Source organism: Staurois parvus, unplaced genomic scaffold (genome assembly GCF_062004578.1).
Source record: "Staurois parvus isolate SC_StPar_1 unplaced genomic scaffold, SC_StPar_1.0 ptg000494l, whole genome shotgun sequence".
Classification (NCBI taxonomy): Eukaryota; Metazoa; Chordata; class Amphibia; order Anura; family Ranidae; genus Staurois; species Staurois parvus.
In genome coordinates, this window is record NW_028318290.1 from 557,920 (window position 1) to 579,506 (window position 21,587).

The 21,587-nt window shown below is 45.7% G+C and overlaps 1 protein-coding gene across 1 annotated transcript in view; it reads right to left on the reverse strand.

The window, feature by feature from the left end:
• Positions 1-83: 83 nt before the first annotated feature.
• LOC149452141 (uncharacterized) overlaps positions 84-21,587 on the reverse strand; it is a 408,968-nt gene continuing 387,464 nt past the window's right edge. The window contains exons 2-3 of the mRNA XM_089689739.1: positions 8,656-8,797; positions 84-1,450 (exon numbers count right to left, since the gene is read on the reverse strand). Coding sequence (XP_089545865.1) covers positions 288-1,450; positions 8,656-8,797 — 1,305 coding nt within the window. The 3' untranslated portion in view covers positions 84-287. The remainder of the gene's footprint in view (positions 1,451-8,655; positions 8,798-21,587) is intronic.

A 21,587-nucleotide genomic window follows, 5' to 3' on the forward strand; every position in this document is an offset into this window, starting at 1 on the left:
CATTCACCGACACCTTGGCCATTCACCAACACCTTGTTCATTCACTGACACCTTGTTCAATCACTGACACCTTGTTCACACGATTTTTGTGTAATTTTTATTTTCATACAAATGGTACCAATTCCACTGGTTGTTTATAACATGGGAACCTTCTTACCATCTGCCATAGCCCTCCCCCCATCTTTCCCCATTCCAACCCCAATAAGTACTGACCCCTGTCTGATCTGTCTTCCCCATTATAATCCCAGATGTACAGGAAGACAGGACTTCAGTGAGGAACATTTCCCTCACTCAGGACAGGAAAGTGGCTTCTCCCCCGTGTGAGATCTTTGATGTGGGTAAACATGGGACTTCTGTGAAAAACATTTCCCACACTCAGGACAAAAATATGGCTTCTCCCCCGTGTGAGATCTTTCATGTGTGTAAAGATGGGACTTCTGTGAAAAACATTTTAAGCACTCAGAACAAGAATACGGCTTCTCCCCCGTGTGAGTTCTTTGATGTGTGTAAAGACGGGACTTCACTGAAAAACATTTCCCACACTCAGGACATGAATATGGCTTCTCCCCCGTGTGAGTTCTTTGATGTGTGTAAAGTCTGGCCTTCTCTGAAAAAGATTTCCCACACTCAGGACAGGAATATGGCTTCTCCCCCGTGTGAGATCTCTGATGTGTGTAAAGACTGCACTTCACTGAAAAACATTTCCCACACTCAGGACATGAATATGGCTTCTCCCCCGTGTGAGTTCTTTGATGTGTGTAAAGTCTGGCCTTCTCTGAAAAAGATTTCCCACACTCAGGACAGGAATATGGCTTCTCCCCCGTGTGAGATCTCTGATGTGTGTAAAGACTGCACTTCACTGAAAAAGATTTCCCACACTCAGGACAAGAATATGGCTTCACCCCCGTGTGAGTTCTTTGATGTGTGTAAAGTCTGGCCTTCTCTGAAAAAGATTTCCCACACTCAGGACAGGAATATGGCTTCTCCCCCGTGTGAGTTCTTTGATGTATGTGAAAACTGGACTTCACTGAAAAACTTTTCCCACACTCAGGACAGGAATACGGCTTCTCCCCCGTGTGAGTTCTTTGATGTGTGTGAAAACTAGACTTCACTGAAAAACATTTTCCGCACTCTGTACAGAAATAAGGCTTCTCTCCTGTGTGAGATCTTTTATGCCTATTAAGAACAGCTTTAGAACAGAAACCCTTCCCGCACTCAGTACAGGAGAATCTCTTCCCTGTTGGAAGGCTTGCCCGGTCCCACACAGTCTGAGGTTCCTCAGGATCCGAGGAATCCGATGGTCCATCTACACTGGGTGGTGCAGGATGGACATTGGAGGGAGCCAGGTTTTCTCCTAGACTATACTGGGTGATGTCCTCATCTTCTACTTTCCAGTCTGGAGACAAAGTGAGACAATCCTCGGAGGTTTTCCTCATCTCCCGGCCATGGACTAAAATACAAAGACAAAGAGGATTACTAGACAGGAGCTGATTGGTTCCCCCAAACCAGGACTCCGCCCACATCAGGCAGCTTGGGCTCTGAGGAGCTTACAATTCCACCCTCAAGGGAACTAGGAAATGGCTCCTCTGATCTCCTACCAGGTCATTTCTTTATTCATGGACCTTAGTCAGAGAGTGAGGAAACAACCAGAACTGTCTTTTATAGGAGGGACAGTGATGAGGGGATTATAGGACGAGGGTCCCCACCCCCTCTATCACTCATCGCCATCTTCCCAACACAAGAAGTACTGCACTTCCTTATTTAGTCCATGATTTAGTCATGAAGAACAGCGGGGCTGAGCCCCACCAGGGGTCAGAGAGTGAGGATGGGGGGAGAACAACCAAGATGAAGACTGGACTGATCCTGAAGACTACCATCATTGGGGTATTGACTCCTCCCTCATTATCACTGTTTAAGGGTCCAAAGTTGGAGGATGTTATCACATTATTATCACCATGTAAAAGTCTGTGCTCCAATCACATCATCCGATATAAAATGTCCAGCGGGTAAGAAATGGGTGTAACAAAAGAGAATCCATATCATGTTGTCATGGAAATTTTCTACTTACAGGTTGAACTTTAAATGTGTCATATATTAGTGTTATACAAATCCACCACCAAAAACGATTGAATGATCTCACCAGAGCTATTTGCTGGTCAAATTATAAACCAGCAACAGCGCTTGTGCTCTGGGAGTGATGAATAATGATGTCCAATTAGTAGATGTAGTAATACTCAATTACTTTCCAAGTAATCAATAATAGTAAGCAGCCTGAGGAATACTATATCCCGATCATAGAAAATACTCTGCAGCCAAAGGATCTCATGGGAAATGTCTCCACTCCATTTCATACCTCCATATATACATGCAGCACACTCAGGAACAAAGAAGAGAACATAATGGTGCCGTACGTTTTTACCATTTATCTATTTAATAAAAAAAGCTCATAAAAATCTCACAAACAAGGTGTCCAGACAGACACCAGCTTAAACTGCAATGCTCAACAGAGGTGGGGTACAAATACCGCTCACCACGGATCACCTCCACTGAACAATGGACAAGGAGCGTTCTGACATCCGCATCGAGTAGGCCACGCCCAACGCGTTTCGTCACCACGACGTCATCAAGGGGCAGCACAGATGGAAACGTCAGATGGCTCATACAAATACCGCCGTACATTTACATAATGCTATTGACCCGCCAATCACCGCGGCGCTGTCTCACTCCACCACCGCTCGATTAATCAGGTCATTAGAACTCTCCATTCAGTCCGCTCCACACGAATGTAGATAGGATGAATAAATGGCTGAATCCAAACCTTTGTGTGTCTGACCCTCCACAGTGAAACGCTATTGAAGGGCCACCCACACAAACATACAAAAATTCAATACATTTTATCGTGTGTATGGCTCTCCCCCCGCTCGTAACAACATTAAAGGGCCATACACACAACTTAAAGCATCACTCTTCTCATAAAGAAAAAATATATATCAAATACCAAATATATAAAAAAAACAGTCATTAATATACACACAAAAGGAAGGGAATAGACCACCTAATTCCTATTTCCCCTGCATGTAAATACTAATACAAGGAATTAATATAAAATAAAATTAAAATTAAAAATAAAAAATATATAAAAAAAACACCATTTTCCTAAAATTATAATCTCCAAAACATATAAAATATATGTGTAGCCAGTTCCCATCCTCCAATCTCTATAGCTAGCCACTATATTTAAAAATTAGTCAAAAAACAATTCAAATCAATATCTATATTTAAACCTTTTGGTACTAAAGAATCCAGTTCATATATCCAAAACGTCTCTTTCTTGGATATTTCTTTAATCAAATCAGTACCCCTCCAATGTCTTTGTGCTCTCTCAATACCATAAAATGTCGCTAAACTTGGATCACTATTGTGTTTTCATTTGAAATGTCTTCAGACTCTGTGTTTCTCAAATCCTCTTTTTATATTATTCAAATGTTCATTTATCCTAGTTTTTAACTGTCTCCCTGTTCTTCCTATATACTGACATTGACACGGCATTCTAAAACATATATTACATGAGAGGAATTACATGAAATAAGTTGTATCAATACTATATTCCTTTTTTGTTATATTTGAAACAAATTTCTTCCTTTTTATTTTTCCAGATCTATTAACCGTTCTACAAGCTTTACATTTGTTACAATAAACAAAGCCCTTAAGATCAGGGAAGAAGTTTACTTCTTTAGGTGGATCTAAAACATTATGTACCAATTTCCTCCTTACAGATCTATTTTTCTCATAAATAAATTTAGGTCTTTCAGGAATAATCTTTTTCAGTGTCTCATCTTTTAACAAAATTGGCCAACATTTTTTAAAAATACCCTCAATCTTTTTATATTGATTATTAAAGTTGGTAATAAAGGCAATATCAAATCTATCATTTTTAATATCTCTCTTAGACAGGAAACTACTTCTATCTTTTCTATCAATAACTTCCCTTTCAGCCACCAAAAAGGGTTTTTTATATCCTTTATCAATAAACCTGTCTATCAATAGATCGGTTTGGTCAATGAAATCTTTCCTTAAACTACAGTTTCTTTTAATCCTCATAAACTGGCTCCTTGGGGTATTATATAGCCATTTAGGATGATGTCCACTAGAAACTGGAATGGAGCTGTTTTTATCAATATCTTTAACAAAAGATTTAGTATAAATCTGTCCCTCATATTTATAGAAGTTTAAATCCAGGAAATTAACTCATTCAAAATCCTTCGTAACTAAATGTTAAACCATAACAATTCTCATTAATACAATTTGAAAATACATGAAGATCTATTTCAGAGCCCCTCCAAAGCCCCTCCAGATAAATGGTAGAAACGTACGGCACCATTATGTTCTCTTCTTTGTTCCTGAGTGTGCTGCATGTATATATGGAGGTATGAAATGGAGTGGAGACATTTCCCATGAGATCCTTTGGCTGCAGAGTATTTCCTATGATGGGGATATAGTATTCCTCAGGCTGCTTACTATTATTGATTACTTGGAAAGTGATTGAGTATTACTACATCTACTAATTGGACATCATTATTCATCGCTCCCAGAGCACAAGCGCTGTTGCAGATTTATAATTTGACCAGCAAATATCTCTGGTGAGATCATTCCATCGTTTTTGGTGGTGGATTTGTCACAGTGTTATGAAGTCACTGAAGATTGTTTTTGAACACGAATAGATATATTTATATATTGTTTTTGGACACTATATTTATTTTACACACCATGTGGTTTTTGGATATTTTATTTATTTTTTGGTCACTTTATATATGGTGATAGATATATTTATATAATTTATTAATAGCGCATGCCCTTATGATAGAATTGTTCAGAGGGGTAAAAGTGCCCAGTATGGAAGGGGTTAGTGGGGTACCCCAAGGTTCAGTTTTATTAGTGGGGTACCCAAACTTTCAGTGTTATTAGTGGGGTTCCCCAACGTTCAGAGGTATTAGTGGGGTTCCGCAGGGTTCAGTGTTATTAGTGGGGTACCCCAAGGGTCAGTGTTATTAGTGGGGTACCCCAAGGTTCAGTGTTATTAGTGGTGTACCCCAAGGGTCAGTGTTATTAGTGGGGTATCCCAAGGTTCAGTGTTATTAGTGGGGTACCCCAAGGTTCAGTGTTATTAGTGGGGTACCCCAGGGTTCAGGGTTATTAGTGGGGTACCCCAAGGTTCAGTGTTATTAGTGGGGTACCCCAAGGTTCAGTGTTATTAGTGGGGTACCCCAGGGTTCAGTGTTATTAGTGGGGTACCCCAGGGATCAGTGTTGGGACCCTTACTTTTTAATATATATATAAACAATATGGGGTGTGAGATTATAAACCCCATTCCAGTCTTTGCAGATGACACCAAGCTGTGCCGGGGAATAACGTCCTTACAGGATGTCTCCAACTTACAAGCCGACCTCAATGCTCTGTGTAATTGGGGGACTATAGGGCCAATGAGGGCTAATGGTGAAAAATGTAAGGTTCTGCACTTGGGGGCTAAGAATATGCATCATACATACTAGGGGGGTACAACTGGGGGGGTCAATGGTGGAGAAGGATCTGGGGGGGAAAATGGTAGAAAAGGATCTGGGGGGTCAATGGTTGAGAAGTATCTGGGGGGCAATAGTGGAGAAGGATCTGGGGAGGTCAATGGTGGTGAAGCATCTGGGGTGGTCAATGGTGGAGAAGGATCTGGGGGGTTAATGGTGTAGAAGGATTTGGAGGGTCAATAGTGGAGAAAGATCTGGGGGGGTCAATGGTAGAGAAGGATCTGGGGGGGTCAATGGTAGAGAAGGATCTGGGGGGGTCAATGGTGGAGAAGGATCTGGGGGGCAATTGAGGAGAAGGATCTGGAGGGGTCAATGGTGGAGAAGGATCTGGGGGTTATGGTAGATTACCAGCTTAATAATGGCAGCAATGCAAAGCTGTGGGTTCTAAAGCGAGCAAAATCCTCTCTTGTATTAGGAGAGGTATAGACTCCAGAGAGAGAGATGTCATCAATTCACAAAAAGAACATTGGGGAACTGGAGAAAGTACAGAGAAGGGCAACCAAACTGATACGAGGCATGGAGGAGATCAGCCATGAGGAGAGATTAGAGGAACTGAATGTATTCTCTACTGAGAAGAGGAGATTAAGGGGGGGATATGATCTCCATGTATAATACATAAGGGGGGGGGATATGATCTCCATGTATAATACATAAGGGGGGATATGATCTCCATGTATAATACATAAGGGGGGATATGATCTCCATGTATAATACATAAGGGGGGATATGATCACCATGTATAATACATAAGGGGGGATATGATCACCATGTATAATACATAAGGGGGATATGATCTCCATGTATAATACATAAGGGGGGGATATAATCTCCATGTATAATACATAAGGGGGGATATGATCTCCATGTATAATACATAAGGGGGGGATATAATCTCCATGTATAATACATAAGGGGGGATATGATCTCCATGTATAATACATAAGGGGGGATATGATCACCATGTATAATACATAAGGGGGGATATGATCACCATGTATAATACATAAGGGGGGATATGATCTCCATGTATAATACATAAGGGGGGATATGATCTCCATGTATAATACATAAGGGGGGATATGATCTCCATGTATAATACATAAGGGGGGGATATGATCTCCATGTATAATACATAAGGGGGATATGATCTCCATGTATAATACATAAGGGGGGATATGATCTCCATGTATAATACATAAGGGGGATATGATCTCCATGTATAATACATAAGGGGGATATGATCTCCATGTATAATACATAAGGGGGATATGATCTCCATGTATAATACATAAGGGGGGATATGATCTCCATGTATAATACATAAGGGGGGATATGATCTCCATGTATAATTCATAAGGGGGGATATGATCTCCATGTATAATACATAAGGGGGGGATATGATCTCCATGTATAATACATAAGGGGGGATATGATCTCCATGTATAAAACATAAGGGGGATATGATCTCCATGTATAATACATAAGGGGGATATGATCTCCATGTATAATACATAAGGGGGATATGATCTTCATGTATAATACATAAGGGGGGGTATGATCTCCATGTATAATACATAAGGGGGATATGATCTCCATGTATAATACATAAGGGGGATATGATCTCCATGTATAATACATAAGGGGGATATGATCTCCATGTATAATACATAAGGGGGATATGATCTCCATGTATAATACATAAGGGGGGATATGATCTCCATGTGTAATACATAAGGGGGGGGATATGATCTCCATGTATAATACATAAGGGGGATATGATCTCCATGTATAATACATAAGGGGGGGATATGATCTCCATGTATAATACATAAGGGGGGATATGATCTCCATGTATAATACATAAGGGGGATATGATCTCCATGTATAATACATAAGGGGGATATGATCACCATGTATAATACATAAGGGGGGATATTATCTCCATGTATAATACATAAGGGGGGATATGATCTCCATGTATAATACATAAGGGGGATATGATCCCCATGTATAATACATAAGGGGGATATGATCTCCATGTATAATACATAAGGGGGGATATGATCTCCATGTATAATACATAAGGGGGGATATGATCTCCATGTATAATACATAAGGGGGGATATGATCTCCATGTATAATACATAAGGGGGGGATATGATCTCCATGTATAATACATAAGGGGGGATATTATCTCCATGTATAATACATAAGGGGGGATATGATCTCCATGTATAATACATAAGGGGGGATATGATCTCCATGTATAATACATAAGGGGGGATATGATCTCCATGTATAATACATAAGGGGGGATATGATCTCCATGTATAATACATAAGGGGGGGATATGATCTCCATGTATAATACATAAGGGGGGATTGCTGTAGGAAAGTCCTGGATTCTTTCTTGGATACACAGAATATAACTGGATATAACATTTATAGGGAAAGTTGATCCAGGGGATATCCGATTGCCTCTCCGGGGGTCAGGAAGGGATTGTTTCCCCTGCAGGAGCAGATCGGATAGTGCTTTGCTGGGATTTTTCCTTCTGGTGGATCAGCTGTGGGTGTCGGATTATAACTTTTATTTTTAATGGTAAAACTAGATGGAATGTCTTTTTTCAGCCAGACTAACTATGTAACTATGTAGGTCCCACACCGCTGCCTCCCATCTCCTGAGACTGCAATCAGTGACTTGGGTCTGAGACACTACAGACATATCCCTCCACCCGGCACAGGTGACAAATACTGGGAAAATTGCTATGTCACCTCCATGAGGAATAAGATCAAAAGCACACACCCCAGGTGCCTAGGTCTAGGAACGTCTATGGTGAAAATGAACATTTTGCTGCCAGCTGAACCCCAGAACCTCCATAAATCCAGTCTAGAGACATAAATTGTGTCTGCAGCACAGAGAAGGAAGATTATCCGAGAGAAATCCAGGAATACAGGACGGGGAACACAGCTCAGGAAAGTGACCAGGGGATTACAGGCTGATATCACCCAGTCCCCGCCCTACTCTGGACCAATCAGTGAGCAGTATGGGTGGAGGAATGGATTTAGTGTTCATGACCCACCTGTGCTGATCTCTGTAGGAGTGTCCTCCTCTATAAATGTCCCCGTTATTCCATCCTCCTCCATAGACTGCTGATCATCCCTCACATACGCCTCTTCTTCTTCTGCTTTCACCTCAACTTTTATATCTATCAGATCTTCAACCTAAAACAAAATAATAATAGAAGAGCTCATCTGTAAAACATGAACTCCAATATTGTGACATCACATAAAAAACAATCACTTCTGTGAGACCATATTCTAGATGCTCCATCCCACCAACCTTGTAATAGTGAGGGATGGTGTGATCTTCCTGTGTGGAATCCCGGGAATACAGAGGACGGGGACATCTCTCTGGTGGGTTCCTGGTATTAGGTGGCTCCATCATATCCTTGTGTCCTTCTGAAAACTCCTCCATCACTCCATACTCCTCATCCTCCTCTTTATACTCTTCTTTAACATCAATATTATCATCCCCGAGGATTCCACTCTGAAAGATATAATAAAACATTCATTGTAACAAACATGCTGTGTATAAATCACAACTACCAATAATTGTCATTATCTACCTGATGATGGTGAGGGATGGTGTGACCTTCCTGTGTGGAATCCCGGGAATACAGAGGACGGGGACATCTCTCTGGTGGGTTCCCATGACTGGATCCATCTGTAGGAAACACACACACTGACTGAATCCATTGTTTCTATGTGTTTATCAGATGATGGGGGATCTAGGTGGATCCTCCGTACTGCTCTCTCCTTTACAATAAAGTCTCCTCTTACCCGGTGATGTGAGGGGCGGCTGATTGTCCATCATGACGTCCTTGTAGAGATCCTTGTGTCCTTCTAAATACTCCCACTCCTCCATGGAGAAATAGACAGTGACACCCTGACACCTTATAGGAACCTGACACACACAATGATACAGTCACCATCCAGACACATCCCTTGTCTGTTACTGGAGAATGTCCCAGAATTCCCGGCACCGCTCACCTCTCCTGTCAGCAGCTCAGTGATCTCTCTGGTGACTTCTAGAATCTTCTTCTTCTTTCTCTCTTCTATCAGGGAGGGAGGTGGAGGCAATGTGATGTCATATGATCTCCAGACTTCACAGGAGGAAAACTCTACATCTGAACACAAATAGTCACATCAAATGATATTCCCAGAATCCTCCTCACCTCTCCATTCAGGTCTCCATTTTATTAAAGCCCCACTTCAGGCTGAGGTATAATTTCCCCCCACAGGACCCCCACACTACGCAGGGTATAAGGAATTCTGATGTCATTACACACAATGCAGGACCAACAGTTCTGTTTTGCTTATGAGGATGCCAAGGGCCCCCACATCCTAAGACCATAGAATAAAAAGAAAGGAGCCAAATGGAGGGACATTGGGAGGAGGAGCTGTGAGGTCAGTGTGATGTCATAGGATTCTCCATCCCCTGCCACTTATAAAAGTGGTATAATCCTTTGGTATAGACTGATGAGGTGAGAAGGTGACACATCTCCACAATGAGGAGAATGTTCCGGCCCCGGAAGTGGGGGAATGTTCTGCCCCTGAAGGGGTTCATCTGGGTTCCCACACTATATATGTGTGTATCATCATCTGCTGGAGATAAAAGACGTCACAGTGACTATGGAGGAAGAGGACGGACGTGACTATGGAGGAAGAGGACGGACATGACTATGGAGGAAGAAGACGGACGTGACTATGGAGGAAGAGGATGGACGTGACTATGGAGGAAGAGGACGGACGTGACTATGGAGGAAGAAGACGGACGTGACTATGGAGGAAGAGGACGGACGTGACTATGGAGGAAGAGGACGGACGTGACTATGGAGGAAGAGGACGGACGTGACTATGGAGGAAGAGGACGGATGTGACTATGGAGGAAGAGGACGGACATGACGGGGGGTTAATGGGTGTAAATAGGAAATAACATCTTATTACCTCCTCTGCTGCCACTTCCAGCAACGTCTCCTCTCTGCTTCCTCCCAACTCAGCTCTCACCCAGAACTTCCTGTCTGTACCTGACATCACTTCCTGTCTGTACCTGACATCACTTCCTGTCTGTCTTCCATAGAGACTTCCTGTGTGGGTAGAAGTGAGATCCCCACCTTGTGGAGCTCAGAGGAACTGCAGCCCCGAGAAGCGTCTGGTAGTGTGACCCCGGCCTTGTGCTGGGTGTGTATGGACTGTAGATCCTTGTGTAGGGGAGGAAATGACTCCTATCTGTGACTGCTGTAACTTGCTGACTGGCATCTCCTGTGAAATCTGACACTTGCACTGGATACACACAAGGCAGTCAGGGATTTCAGCCCCTCCCTTCTCCTCTCAGACTGTAATACAGAGAGAGCCAATCAGAAGAGGTATTAAAGGAGCCAATGACAGGGACTTTCTCAAGCAGGAGGTGCAGCTGCAAAGCATTGTGGAATATGCAGTCCTGAACAGAAATGGCCTGATAGGCTGATATGAGGGATGGAACTACAGAGACCAGCATGCTTAGTGAGAGCAGAGTGAAGGACTCCATCTTGTTTTTCCTGAGGGGAGGCAGTCTGCATGTGGCAGGAGACAGTCTGGACCTGGCAGAGAAGTGCTCAGGGTCAGTTCACTCCATGTTTAGGTATCTGCATCAGTCAGGGAACATCCAACCTGAGAGATGTGGCCTACAGTACAGTGCCTACACCGACAGTGTGAAGGGCTCATCGTGAGGTGACCACAGGAGCCGGTCATGTCCAGGACCATGGTTTGGGCCTTAGTCCCAGGATCTGGTGAGAGGGATTTTGCCCCCTGGCAGATGACAGGAACACGGCACACAGAGACATGACACTTCTCCCATACTCACCAGGCACTGGGTTGTGTAGATGGTCCTGCTATACAGACACAGTGTTTGCTTTGCTATACAAATCCTGCCACGGGATTACAATGATACTTTACCATAGGAGTGTAAGTGCACCAATGAAAGTGTCTCGCTGAAGACCCCAACATTCATCCTGTTACCAAGAGACTGAAGTTACTGGTGCCATACGGGCACGCGCATGCGTATTCAGGCCTCTATATTGCATGGTGTGGGAGGGAATAGCTCTACCTTGGAAAGTAGCTATGAAGCATCAGTTGGGCGCAGTGTTTGCCTATTGGGCTTGTGGTGTCGGGGGTTAGAAGGGAGAAGTCTGACACCACAGAGAGTCATCCTTCTGCTCTCCTCCTGCTTGGACATCATAGAGCTGAGTTTATGTAAAGGGGTTTAGACCCACTTTGAGGTCCCATGTAAGTGTTTCCTCTGCTCTTGGGGTTATTCACGGTTGGAATCCCCTGAAAGCAGCCTGAGTGTAAAAGTGAGTTATATTGCTTCCGGTCTCAGGATTTGCTGTTCTCTGGATTCACCGAACGTATACCTGTTGTTCATGTTTATTACTTCCCATAGAGGTCTTACAGTAAAGCTGATCTCTGTGTTTATTATACCGTGTGTGCTTTTCATTGGTCCTTGTACTTCACTATTGTCAGGGGTGTCAGTTGGGGCTGAGACAGTTCTTGGGGTTGGGAGGCAGAGTGGTGGAGTGAACAAACTTACCCCCTTTGGGGGATCACTACACTTATAGAGGGGTCACCTCCACTCCCACCAAGGGGGACAGAAATATATGACTGCCTAGTCCAGCCTTTCTCAGCCAGGGGTCCTCCAAATGGTTCTTGGGGTAAAGCTGCATCTTTGGAGACTGACAAGCACTAGGCTTGCTCACCCTGATAGTACAAGAAATGGCCGCTGCCCCAGTCTATAACTGGCCTTCACAGCAAGGAGCACTTGAACGGGCAACGCATGTCACACAACAAAAGAGAAACGTTCCCGGCTCAACTTGCCAGCCATCCTGCAAACAAACCAAATTACCCCGTCTAACAGTATGCGTTAAAAACGGGTTTAGTTAGCACACATTTGCAATCACATTGTAAGCTACAGAGCCTCGTCACGGCACCCCGATATTCTGTAGTCCTAACTCTACAAATTAATTGAACCCCCATAGTAGAGGCACATGTATTTAATGGCTAGACCAAGGGCAGGTGGACCTGAGGGAGCCCACCCCTCTTTAACCACTCCAAGTTCAGACACTTTCCCCCCCTTCCTGCCCAGGCCAATTTTCAGCTTTCAGCGCTGTCACACTTTGAATGACCATTGCGCAGTCATGCAACACTGTACCCATATGATTTTTTTAGCATTTTTTGAGACAGAAAAAACTTTATTTTGGTGGTATTTTTATTTTTTTGCTTTATAAATGCAAAAGTCCAAAAATTTTGAAAAAAAGTGTTTTTCTTACAAAATTTTGCAAATAAATATTTCATCATACATCTTGGCCAAAATGTATTCCGTTATCTTTTTAGTAAAACAAAAAATAACCCAAATTAGTTTATAACCAAAAATTATAATTTTTAAAAAATATTTTAACATTTTTATTTTATTTTTTTATATTATTATTATTTTTTTTTTTAACATACTGTCACCATGGTGACACTGTACTACCTGTGGGGGGTGATGAAGATTTTTTAAATTATTTTTTACACCGATTGCTTTTACACCAATACAGAGGAATAATTTCTCCTTCTCTCTGGCTGCATTCTTGCAGCCATTGAGAAATACTGTGTGAGATGTGATTGGTCACAGCTTGTCACATGGTACAAGGCTGAATAGCCCTGTACCATGTGACCTCTGTGATCATTTACAGATTTCACACGTAGTAAGCAATGATGTCAGAAGTGACATGTGATCACTGATTGGTCAATCAGTGATCACATGATCGTGACCTCGCACAGAGGTCCCGTACGATGAACGGTGTTCCACTGTGTCTGGAGGACACAGCGGGCACCGGATTGTGGTGCTGCATGCTCCCAGGGAGCGCACACAAGCAGGGGGCGGGGAGGCCATTTATAAATGGCCACCCACCCCTGCACTGCCACTGTCTGGCCGTTTATATACAACAGCGGACAGGAGGTGGTTAAAGGTACAGGAGCGCACCGGACACCCAGCGTATAGCACAATGGCAGCCAAGGTGTCCAGTGTGTCTCCTCCCCAACAATTCAACAGAACAAAAAATGTCCACTGCCCCAGTACCCTGATAGTCAGGAATCGTGTTTGTGTAGTTAGTGCCGGGACACGGCTAGGATTTTGGTTTTGAGGTTTCTGCCGTTACTTTGTGGAACATTGTACAGCACCTGTAATCAGCACCAATAAACACTGCACTGTGTGACACCACATCACTGGACTGGTATCTGTCCCTGAAAGTGTGCCCATCCCAGGGAGCTTTGTACCCGCTACCCATCCCCAGCCCACGATTCAGAAACATTGAACTGCAATTTCCACTGCTCTGACCAGTCTTCCAGCAACACCAACTCCTGTTCCATGTTACAGGTACCTCCAAGTTCTATATGTAGTCTCGGGGGTCCCTGTGGAAGTCCATGTGTGGACATTCCTACCTATGATAAATGACAGGCTAAACCCACCTGGAGACTTTCTCCACACCTGGAGTGTGCTGAGTTCTTGGAGAACATCTACACAGTGTTTCCAGATTGGCTTTATCACCCCAACGAGCTCGCTCCAGTTCATGGATGTCATCATTATGTTTGGAGGATCTCACCAGTCAGGAGCCTTTCCTGTCATCCTACATGTTCCCTTCTGAGGATTGTTCTATCCTTCCAAACAAATGTATGAAATCATGGATGAGTCCTCCTTCTATGTGATCTAGAAGATCTTCAATCACAATGTCTTTATGGATGAAGTGGATGGCCCAGTTTTTTTACATCCTTGTAATTTATGCCTAACATCCTCATTATGAGTGGATTGATATATATTTTTATACTTTAGGATGTATTTTTGCATTTTCTTCAACAAAATGATCAGTTTTGGTGGTATCTGTTTTATTAACTATACATTTGGTTTTTGTGTTCTGTGTTTTTAAGACTTTTTTTATATGTAATAAAATATCTTTATTAAACATAAGAGCTATTTATTATTTATTATTTTTGAACTTCCCTGGTAGTCCTGTAAGATAGATATTTTTATGTTTCTGCAGTTCCTCTGAAATCCACAAGGTGGTGATCTCACTTATACCCAAACAAATGGTCTCTATGGAATACAGAAAGGAAATGATGTCAGGTACAAACAGGAAGTGATGTCGGGTAAAGACAGGAAGTCATCTGGAATAAAGACAGGAAGTTCCATATGGTAGAAACCAGCAAGGAGACGTTGGTGAAAGTGGCAACAGAGGAGGTAATAAGATGTTATTTCCTATTTACACCCAGTAACCCCCCATCATGTCCGTCCTCTTCCTCCATAGTCATGTCTGTCCTCTTCCTCCATAGTCACTGTGACATCTTTTATCTCCAGACGATGATGATACACATATATAGTGTGGGAACCCAGATTAACCCCTTCAGGGGCAGAACATTCCCCCACTTCCGGGCCGGAACATTCTCCTCATTGTGAAGATAAATTCTAGTAATATGGTCCTCATGGATGAAGGGGAGCTGAGGGGTCTCTTTGGGGGTACAGAGGATGGAGGACTTTGGGGCCCCTTGGAGGGTAGTGGATCCCAAGTTCTCTGAGGGGGTAGAGTAGCCAAAGGACTTTAGGTCCTTGATAGGAGATCTCTGAGAGAAGAGGAGGTACTATGGCTCAGGGAATCGCTGAGTTAGGGAGGGGGCTGTTGGTCTATGATGGTCCTCCTACCTGAACTTACTTTCAGACCTCCTTACAGAACTCCAGCCAAGAAAAGAAGGCAACCTTCACCTTCTTACCATCTCACTGGTCAAATAATATTGTCCAAGTGGAATGAAGGACAGTTCTTCACCCCTTGGTGGGCACTTGTTTCTAAAGGAGGTCTGTATGCTCAGCATAGACTAACAGGTAGTCAGGGGTCAGTGCTGAACATCTTCCAGAGACAGTCCCATACGTTCCCATGACACAGGCTCTGGCAGTGCCCGGTGCTGGAATTCAGCACACCAGGAACCCACCGCCACTCTGTACAATGTCCTGGGTATTACAGTATATTTGGCAACCAAAGGTCTTCCCCTGTTGTCCCCGTCCTACCCACACTGAGCTGCCATTGGAGGGAGGAGAACAGAGTCCTCCCCCAAAGCTCTCTCTGCTCCACCAGCAGCATTCTCCTGCTATCCAATCCAATCCCTTCTCTTACTGAAGAGAGTGACAGTGACATCATTCCTGTCAGTCAGCAGGCTGCCGGAGATTGGATCCTTGCAGCCGGATATCGGGCAATTATCCTGATTATCCAGCAACTCCAATCAAAAGTCATCAAGTTCCCCTTCCTGGACACCACGATGACCCAACATTGACCTCACAGCACTGCCTCAGAGCAAACAAGTCATAGGAAGGATCGCATTTATCATTCCTTGTCTGCAGATCTAAAACTCATCAAAACCAGTTCAGAGACCAAACAAACCCAACAGAGAAAAGGGGATTTCTGATCCAGCAAGCCGAGGACCCAGGACCTTGGAAATGTACTAAACGTTAAGCAGTCCCAGCGATGTGGAAATTTATCAAAAAACTATTTGTCCAAGGGACTAAATCGGGGTCCCAAACTACTTGTCCCTCATGACAATCTACTTGTCCTGATAAAAATAATAATTGAACCCAAACCATATTTATATCCGGTGTTTATTGTTCTACTATTCCTGAATGAGATGTTTTATCACGAAGGACTGTCAATGGATGGATGTCCCTTTATAGCATGAAATGACTTTGCCAGGGTGGAGAATATGAAGGTTGATGCACATGGGAGCACTTGGGTGCTCAGTACAAGCACATGCTGAGCAGACAAATCAAGCTCCAGTGTCCTCCAGGATTGGATCATTTTGTTTTCTGTTCAGCCCACTGATTGGATGAACAATATGAGTAATGTATGGACTGCCTTAATGAGCCGATACAACAGGACAATGACCCAAAGCATACAAGTAATTCAACAAAACAATGGCTGCAACAGCACAGAATACGCCTTCTGGAGTGGCCCAGTCAGAGTCCTGACCTCAACCCGATTGAAATGTTTGTGTAGTATAATGTTCAGCAGACTGTGTTCTTCTATTGTTGTGACTTAGATGACGTTCAGAGCACATTTTATGCCCAATTCATGCAAAACCCCACGTAACCCCAAGGAGTTCACATACTTGTTCTTGGAACTGTAGAGTGCAGCAGTCAGGATGAGCACCATGTTCACATAAGAGTCCCCCCTTGCATCAAAGTCCCCATCTTTACCCCCTTACATGAGTGCCCAGCGGAGTCCCCCCTTACGTCAGTGTCCAGCGGAGTGTCCCCCCCTTACATCAGTGTCCAGCAGAGTGTCCCCCCCCTTACATCAGTGTCCAGCGGAGTGTCCCCCCCCCCCTTACGTCAGTGTCCAGCAGAGTGTCCCCCCCCCTTACATCAGTGTCCAGCGGAGTGTCCCCCCCCCTTACGTCAGTGTCCAGCGGAGTGTCCCCCCCCCTTACGTCAGAAGTCAGAACTCAGCGGAGTGCCCCCTTTACGTAAGAACTCAGCGGAGTGCCCCCCCTTACATCAGAGCTCAGCAGAGTCCCCCCCTTACATCAGAGCTCAGCTGCTAACTGGACATGGAATAGGGAAGTGTGAAGCTCCTGGAAGAACAGGGAGGGGGGAGGTAGATAAGGAGAGAAGGGAAGGAGGTGGGGAAAGCTCCATGGTAGAGCAGAGATCGCTCACCCCCAGGCTGCTCTCTGCAGGCTCAGACATCGCCAATTGTACAACCAGATGAATCTTCAAATTTCCCCCCCCCCCCACGGGGCAGTCACAGAGCAGAGGGGTGGGAAGAGTCGGAGCAAAACAGAATCTCTCTCCTCCCCCGTCTATGCGGGGAGGGAGGGGGGAAGTGTGCTGTCTGAACAAGTGTCACAGACACTGAGCGTGCCCAGCTGCTGCTTGCCTGCAACAGGGATAAATGTAAGAAAACATCCTGCACTGCGCCCGGAACTACATGTCCCGAGAGTCAAGAGATAGGATTTGTAAATCCCGGAGTCAAAACTAAATGTGTTCCCATGGGGGCAGTAATTCTTCAATGTCCAGCAACCCTCCTATTCCCCCCTCACATCCACATCCTATTATTGTGTGACCAATACCATCCAAATCATTCTTACTTTCATTTCCCAAAGTTATCCGTCTACAAGGAGACCTGTATAGATCACATGATGGCACCAATGAGGATGGAGGAGGACCGGAGTCACATGACTGAGAAGATACTAAACCTCACCCTGGAGATCATCTACCTGCTGACCGGAGAGGTGAGGAGGATTCTGGGAGGTCACATGACATCACTCTTATCTCTATTAATAAAACAAAGACCTGACCGGAGAGGGGAGGAGGATTCTGGGAGGTCACATGACATCACTCTCATCTCTATTAATAAAACACAGACCTGACCGGAGAGGTGAGGAGGATTCTGGGAGGTCACATGACATCACTCCTACATCTATTAATAAAACACAGACCTGACTGGAGAGGTGAGGAGGATTCTGGGAGGTCACATGACATCACTCTTATCTCTATTAATGAAACACAGACCTGACCGGAGAGGTGAGAAGGATTCTGGGATTCTAACATGATGTTCCTATTGGTTCCTCAATACAGAAATTGAAGTCAGGTGATCATATGACCATCACAGTGCCTCCATGTGACTCCCTAAACCCTGAGAGACACAACATGGAGAAGATTCTAGAAGTCACCAAGAAGATGATGGAGCTGCTGACAGGAGAGGTGAGCGGTGCCGGGAATTCTGGGACATTCTCCAGTAACAGACAAGGGATGTGTTTGGATGGTGACTGTATCATTGTGTGTGTCAGGTTCCTATAAGGTGTCAGGGTGTCACTGTCTATTTCTCCATGGAGGAGTGGGAGTATTTAGAAGGACACAAGGATCTCTACAAGGACGTCATGATGGACAATCAGCCGCCCCTCACATCACCGGGTAAGAGGAGACTTTATTGTAAAGGAGAGAGCAGTACGGAGGATCCACCTAGATCCCCCATCATCTGATAAACACATAGAAACAATGGATTCAGTCAGTGTGTGTGTTTCCTACAGATGGATCCAGTCATGGGAACCCACCAGAGACATGTCCCCGTCCTCTGTATTCCCGGGATTCCACACAGGAAGGTCACACCATCCCTCACCATCATCAGGTAGATGAGGAACAATCACTGATAGTATCATTAGGATCTGTACATTATCTGCATTGTTACCATTGATGTCATTTTTATTATATATTCAGAGTGGAAACCTGAGAGATCCTAAAGTTGAGGTTAAAGAAGAGATAAAAGAGGAGGAGGAGGAGGATGGGGGGATGGAGGAGTCAGAGCTTCTAAAGGAACACAAAGATCTGTACCAGGACACCATGGTGGAGTCATCCAGCTACAGGAACCCACCAGAGAGATGTCCCCATCCTCTGTATTCCCGGGATTCCACACAGGAAGGTCACACCATCCCACACCATCATCAGGTAGATGATGACAATTATTGGTAGTTGTGATTTATACACAGCATGTTTGTTACAATGAATGTTTTATTATATCCTGTGACAGAAGTGTAGGCAGGACAGAACACACACGGAGGATGATAAACACACAAAGTTTTATTGAAATGGGAGAGACACTCAATCAGGGTAATAAGGTAGCGTCCGGGTACCCAAAAAGGGGGAAGAGGGGGGAGGAGTCTGAACAGTTGTAATCCCGGTAGCGATGACCCGAGCACTCGGGGGGGGGGGGGGGGGGGGTCAGTCCAGGTAGCTACGATAATCCAGGCACGCAATAGGGCAGTCCAAGCAAGTATTAATCCACGTGGGGCAGTCCCAGCAAGGGTAATAGAGAGATTCAATGGGGCAGTCCAGGCAGAGAAAGTATGGGTGTTCAGTGGGGCAGTCCAGACAAGGCAATAGGGGAATTCAATTGGTCAGTTCAGATGGAAAATATGAGCATTCAGTGGGGCAGTCCAGACAAGGCAATATATTGATTCAAAGGGGCAGTCCAGGCAGGGAAGTATGAACACTCACGGTTTAGGCAGGGGTAACTTCCCAGATGCACACAGCGGTCAGTAGGCAGGGGTAACTTCCCAGATGCACACAGCGGTCAGTAGGCAGGGGTAACTTCCCAGATGCACACAGCGGTCAGTAGGCAGGGGTGACTTTTCAGGCACACAGCGGCAGCAGGCAAAGGTAACTCTCGGGCACACAGAGGCAGCAGGCAGGGGTAACTCCCGGGCACACAGAGGCAGCAGGCAGGGGTAACTCCCGGGCACACAGAGGCAGCAGGCAGGGGTAACTCCCGGGCACACAGAGGCAGCAGGCAGGGGTAACTCCCGGGCACACAGCGGCAGCAGACAGGGGTAACTCCCGGGCACACAGCGGCAGCAGGCAGGGGTAACTCCCGGGCACACAGCGGCAGCAGGCAGGGGTAACTCCCGGGCACACAGCGGCAGCAGACAGGGGTAACTCCCGGGCACACAGCGGCAGCAGACAGGGGTAACTCCCGGGCACACAGCGGCAGCAGACAGGGGTAACTCCCGGGCACACAGCGGCAGCAGACAGGGGTAACTCCCGGGCACACAGCGGCAGCAGACAGGGGTAACTCCCGGGCACACAGCGGCAGCAGGCAGGGGTAACTCCCGGGCACACAGCGGCAGCAGGCAGGGGTAACTCCCGGGCACACAGCGGCAGCAGACAGGGGTAACTCCCGGGCACACAGCGGCAGCAGACAGGGGTAACTCCCGGGCACACAGCGGCAGCAGACAGGGGTAACTTATGGGCACACAGCGGCAACAGGCAGGGGTAACTTCTCAGGCACACAGCGGCAGCAGACAGGGGTAACTCCCGGGCACACAGCGGCAGCAGACAGGGGTAACTTATGGGCACACAGCGGCAGCAGGCAGGGGTAACTTCTCAGGCACACAGCGGCAGCAGGCAGGGGTAACTTCTAGGCACACAGCGGCAGCAGGCAGTGGTGCCTCCTGGGCACACAGCGGCAGCAGGCAGCGGTAACTTCTGGGCACACAGCGGCAGCAGGCAGGGGTATCCTCTAGGTACACAGCGGCAGCAGGCAGGAGTAACCTCTAGGGACACAGCGATCAGCAGAGCACTCAGCAGGGTCTGGGCTGTGGGGTCTGGCCTCGGCTCAGACCTCACACAGCTGTTCTTCCTGTGATCAGGGGAACAACAACCGCCAGGGTTATGCTCCGGTCCTCTTATCCCGGAGCAGGACGCTTCCTGGTTGCAATGGCCGACCCTGCGTCAGGTTGCTGGGGCAATGAGGCATGCCCCCCTCACTCCGGCCGTGCCCAGGGAGCCTTTGTCTCCAGCGGGAGCAGAGCGCGGGAAGCCTCGGGAATGCACTGCGCCCATCGGGACAAGGAGGGGGGGCGTACAGAGACACCCCAGTGGCCTGCAAGTGAAGAATCCACCTGCAGGCACAGCAGGGTGTCAGACTCCTCAGTGGTATCACCAGGGAGAGGTGCTAACCACACCACAGGGGACAGTTCCTGACCTCCTGCACAGCCTTTGATGTAGGCCTGTGCAGGAGGTAGGAACCTGAAAGGGAGGGGGGAGGATGAAAGGGAGTGAGGGGAAAGCTGTGACAGGAGGGGGGAGGAAGATGAGGGAGAGTAAGGGGGGACTGTGACATATCTTTCAGAGTGGACTCCTCGGGGATAATAATATTGATGTTAAAGAAGAGTATAAAGAGGAGGATGAGGAGTATGGAGTGATGGAGGAGTTTTCAGAAGGACACAAGGATATGATGGAGCCACCTAATACCAGGAACCCACCAGAGAGATGTCCCCGTCCTCTGTATTCCCGGGATTCCACACAGGAAGGTCACACCATCCCTCACTATTACAAGGTTGGTGGGATGGAGCATCTAGAACATGGACTTCTTGAGGTGAGGTGATTTGGTGAGGATTTTTT